The 4,836-nt window shown below is 34.7% G+C and overlaps 1 protein-coding gene across 1 annotated transcript; it reads right to left on the bottom strand.

The window, feature by feature from the left end:
- Positions 1–3,016: 3,016 nt before the first annotated feature.
- Positions 3,017–4,370, bottom strand: LOC113496645 (DNA-directed RNA polymerase I subunit RPA12). The gene is made up of 4 exons (XM_026875924.1): positions 4,225–4,370; positions 3,855–3,984; positions 3,478–3,688; positions 3,017–3,111 (listed from the first exon to the last, which is right to left on the bottom strand). The coding sequence occupies exons 2-4, from the start codon at positions 3,979–3,981 to the stop codon at positions 3,087–3,089; spliced, it is 363 nt and encodes a 120-aa protein (XP_026731725.1). The 5' UTR covers positions 3,982–3,984; positions 4,225–4,370; the 3' UTR covers positions 3,017–3,086.
- Positions 4,371–4,836: the final 466 nt, after the last annotated feature.

Below are 4,836 nucleotides of genomic sequence, written 5' to 3' on the forward strand. Positions count from 1 at the left end.
ACACAGCAAAGAGCGGGGTCTTTAACCACACACTGACTAGCCTGTTGTTCTAGGGACTGACTGCGATGCCGGAGGTGGTGGGTTCGACTCTAACCTGGCGGTAGCGGTAACACGCAATAAAGCCTTATTCAGAAGACGAATGTACGAAATGGGTGTTGGTCTAGCGAATGAACGAACGGGATGAAAGGAAAGTAGTATTTTACAAAGTCTTTCAGTGAAAAATATGCAGCAAGAAAGTATTTGTTAAATGTAAGTGATAGGATAAATAAGAAAGAAGCAAACGAAAACTTACAAAAATATTTTTAATCGTAAAAAGATTTCTGCTAGTAAAACTGGAACAATAAACTTATTGAGCAATAGAGAAACTTTTTATAGTTTACATATACCTTGACGGTATGTTGCGATGCGAGTTTTCGTCTTCGTTTTTCTCAGTCATTAAGACACTTCAAAATCATCCGTCCATACAGCTTCCTTAATTAGACGATCGATTTCTGACGTACGTGTAAAAACGACCAATATTTTATGTAAGGGAAATCGATTTAAAGTAAGCCTTCTCCAATTTCTCATCGTACCGCGTCAATAGCCTTAAACAAGAGCGTGGGTGTGAAATGGCTGACAGTTCAGCAGGGGTCACGCCGTGCAGATTACGTTTACCGTTATATTTAAGTCTTTCGATAAATCTAGAGTGACAGGATATTGGAGGGCTCGTTGCTAAATGGTTTAAGTTTAACCGAAGGTTTCGTTGGGACTAAGTTCCAACAAAATACTATTATAGAGGAAGGTATTTGAATTTGTTTAGTGATGGGGATATTTTTGATAGGTAGAAACTTTCTTTGGTATTCTTTTAGATAAAGTATTAGCTTCCTGCCTAGAAGTTTGGCAAAAAAATAACAGTATCAGAACACTTTCAGAACATTGAATAAATAATAGAATCATAAAACATTCGTCATACGTCAGAGCTAAAAACACACAAAACAAAAAAAAACATATATAGTTATTAATTTTATCGAAACAGAACATCGACAACCGCCATCACTACCCATACATAAGCAACGTACTGATCAAATTAATTACCGTCTCATCTCGACTCCGCAACGCTCTCGATCAAAAACTATCACCTATCTCTTTTACGCTTACAATACAACATATATCTATCTTTATTTTATAAAAAAAATGCTTAGATTCTTCGGCGGTAGCGCGTGTTGAATGTGAAACTGTAAGTTTCACCTGTGGCGGCTGTGGCTTGAATGAGTAGAGTATTGTAGGTAATGACTAGTGTTCAAGAAAATATGTAGGCTGACTTGCTAAGTGGTAGATTAGTGTCCGATAGTTCCAAGGCTACAGTTAATAAGCAGTTGGCTTTGGAACTGAATGCGCGTGATTATAGGTAGGTATATTTTTTATGATACACCGCTGTTTGAAATCTTAGAGGAATTTCTAATGGCAAGGCGGTTCTTCCTCATAGGAATGACATTTTGGAACCGCATACTTAGCCATTAGATCTGCAAGCAACTATCGTTCCTAAATTCCCACATTGCCTACTGGAGAAAAAAAACATTATCATTTTGAGATGTTTTAGAAAAAAAAGCTCGCTAATTTTTGAATTACTCGATCATATTACTATGCTCAATTAAAATCGCTATTTTAGCCAATATGACTAAAGGTGGCTAATTCAAAACTTATCGATTTTTGGGGTGGTTTAAAATCTCTTATCTTACGGTACCTCTATGCCCAGGCCCGACAGTATAGTTTATAAACCAGTAAGATTTTACTCAAGGATTTACAAACCACGCAGATAACAGCGTTCGAACAATCTAATTAGGTCCACTAATCTATGTAGTTGTCAAAGACGAGTACCTAATTAAGTCTTGCACTAAGTAGACCGTATCATGCGTAAAAACGTTTAGACCTCACTGCACTGGTTACGGCGTCGACATAAGGCAAGAACATTGTCAGTCTTTACTTTCTAAATTAGTATCCAAATCAGACAAAATCTTTATAAGCACTACCAACAACAAGTATGTTTAGTATAAGCAGAGATGTCGACTTTAATTGCGTGTTTACCGTGCATACAATTCCTAGGTGACACGCATTTATAAAAACTTAGAGACCTCACTTCATTCGCGGGATAACTTCATGAGAAAAGACGCGGTTTTTTTTAAGGCGTACACAGAGACACAGGTCCAACATGTAGGATCCTTGTTGGAAACTTATTTTAAGTACGCTTTATGGAAGAACGTACACACAGAATCCAAGGCAGATGCAGAACTACTGCATACTATGTGTGTAAAAATGAACAGGCTTTTGTACTATAACATGCTATGTGGTCCGATTACTAAGCCAGAAAACTATGGCACCCTGCATTCTACGAATGTAAATAAATACGCAGGCGGTGGCTCGCCGCTCACTTGATGAGTAAAGGCCCGGAAAGTCCCACTGCTGGCCAAGGCGTTCCTTCTATTCCCTTTATTAGTATTCTGTTTCCACAACCACTCAAATGTACCTCGAGCGACCAGTTCAGTAGAAACGCATGTCTATACGTCATCCCGCCATCTTGGCTTGGGTCTGCCTCAGTCAAAAAGAAAACCACCTTTTTCTAAAAAGCTTAGACTTTTTGGGTTAATTTGAAGTAAACAGATGATAGTAATGCCCCTTCTTCCAAGCTCTCCTCACGCTTTCCCCGACTGTAATTTGTCATCTATAAAATATTTGGGTTCTACAAAAATTTTAAATTATAAAAAAATACGCTTTTAGCACCATCACAGAGATTTCATAACGCCGTGACTTTACTTCAGTCAAACGGTATATAGTAATTGCTTTAAACTACAACTACTGCTTACTACTACTTATTAAACTATTTTATGCTAATCCTCGAGTATTTGTGAGTTATGTAACATTTAACAAACTACGAAAATCAACCTTACTACTCAGTGATAAGGGTTCTCTATCTTCAGACTACTATATACGAAAATAACTATTATCATACTATACACTACTAAGAAAAATAAAGATTGTATATGGTTAAAAATATATTTAAAATGACTATTTACAGTAACCTTACATTTACGACATGAAATACATTTTCTTCATGAATTTTCTGTCTCCTTGTATCTGAAAAAAAAGCAATATTTGACTTTATACTTAGTTTACTTGATATGAGCTAAGCTATATCTACTGAATTCACAATATATTGATATACTATTTAGTAGTATTTAGATCTTTATTATAAAGCTTGTAATTAGATTTAATTTAAATATGTTTTTTTTATGAATTCTCTAGTGTCGGATATACACAATTTACAGCTTATTAATTTTCCACTGTTGGGCACAAGCCCCTAGTTTTGAGCACTGATTACCACAGTAGTTATGGGTTGGTAATTCAATTAGCTAACTAGGGGTTGGAAATTTCAATCCCAATATTTATACTATGTATCATATTTAATATTAAAAAGTGAAAATAAAAAATTAAGTCTCTTACTTGCAAGATATACATGTGTAGAACACTGTCTGCCCTTCATCAGCAGACCTCAACTGTAGTGTAGCGTATGACATTCGGTCATTACCACATTTAGGACACTTCCGCTCCACAACGGGTCCCTCAGGCCCATCGCTATTTAATATATTTTCGTTATTAACAGTTGTGACCGCATTGAATTGTATTGTGTAGTTAAATTTAAGATTGTTAAAATCTGAAAAAATAAATGAGGAATTTTAATCACTATTTTTTTTTTTCATATTCAAGCATTTTTCATCTTCCTTAGACTACAAGTTAATAGTCAATTTAATATTTCTCATATTAGGCATATATCATCAGCATAGCGAAACTTTTACAAACAGACACATAAAAAAACTTACTTTCAGCATCAAATGAGGCTTTACAAGCATAACACTTGACTGAACCAAACTCTTGTAAGAGAGGCAGAATCGAACCACATCGCGCACAAAACGCTGTACTGCTTGAGAAAGGACCTGTGCTTGCCATAGCCTAAAAAAAAAAGAAACATCAGAAAGGCTGAAGATAAAATACTTATTCGATTTTCTTCTGCTATCGTATTGTTCGGGTACAATACCACATGTAAAATTGATAATCAATAGAAAACTAATGTAATAAACATATAAGAATATTAATATTTTTAAGTTAAGACAACAGAACATACTGTTGCCGTCAGCATATTATATTAAGTACGAATAAGTAGTGCATCTGTAGCGAAATGCAAAAACTTACTAAATTAGATGATTTTCAAGCAGGCAGGCAACTAATTATTCTAAAGTGTAGTGTTATTGTGCTTTTTGTAGGTTATTTACAATGTTATTATAACGTTGGCTCTGACATTAGCGCAGCGATTTTGCGTTTGCGTTTAGTTATGAACTTAAATAAAGAATCACGTCATGTAATTCTAAATCTATGGTTATGAACATTGTACATAAAATATACGTCACTTTAAATTGTTTCATTTCCTTGGGCTAGGTACTGAATCAAACAATTCTTTATAATTAAACCATTTAATCGAACCTGTACCTAATTTCATGTTGTATAATATTTTTAGTTTACATCTTAACGTCACGCCTTTGCAGCTTCGTCTAGTTCAAGGTGGTATGACGATCGCGATCTAGTTAAATAAAGTAAATTACTTAAAGAAGACAATAAAGTTTGGATGAAGAAGAACAAGGCCTTTGAAAAGGTCTTACAAAGAATAATTAAGGTAATAAATTCAAGTAAAAGGTCCATTTTCATACTTTGTGATTGATAGAGCTTAAATACAACATGAAATCAATTAAAATAGGACCACTTGACGTAGGATGTAAAAATGAGGAACATTTATTATACCTAACTTAA

This window comes from Trichoplusia ni, chromosome 8, assembly GCF_003590095.1.
Source record: "Trichoplusia ni isolate ovarian cell line Hi5 chromosome 8, tn1, whole genome shotgun sequence".
NCBI lineage: Eukaryota > Metazoa > Arthropoda > Insecta > Lepidoptera > Noctuidae > Trichoplusia > Trichoplusia ni.

Bases quoted from the DNA above. Each gene is read 5' to 3' on its own strand.
- LOC113496645 (XM_026875924.1), bottom strand. From the start codon at position 3,981: ATGGCAAGCACAGGTCCTTTCTCAAGCAGTACAGCGTTTTGTGCGCGA. The intron at 3,689-3,854 runs GTAAGTTTTTTT...TTATTTTTTCAG, and splicing joins AGCCTCATTTGATGCTGAAA to ATTTTAACAATCTTAAATTT. The intron at 3,112-3,477 runs GTAAGAGACTTA...CTTTTTTTTCAG, and splicing joins TACACATGTATATCTTGCAA to ATACAAGGAGACAGAAAATT.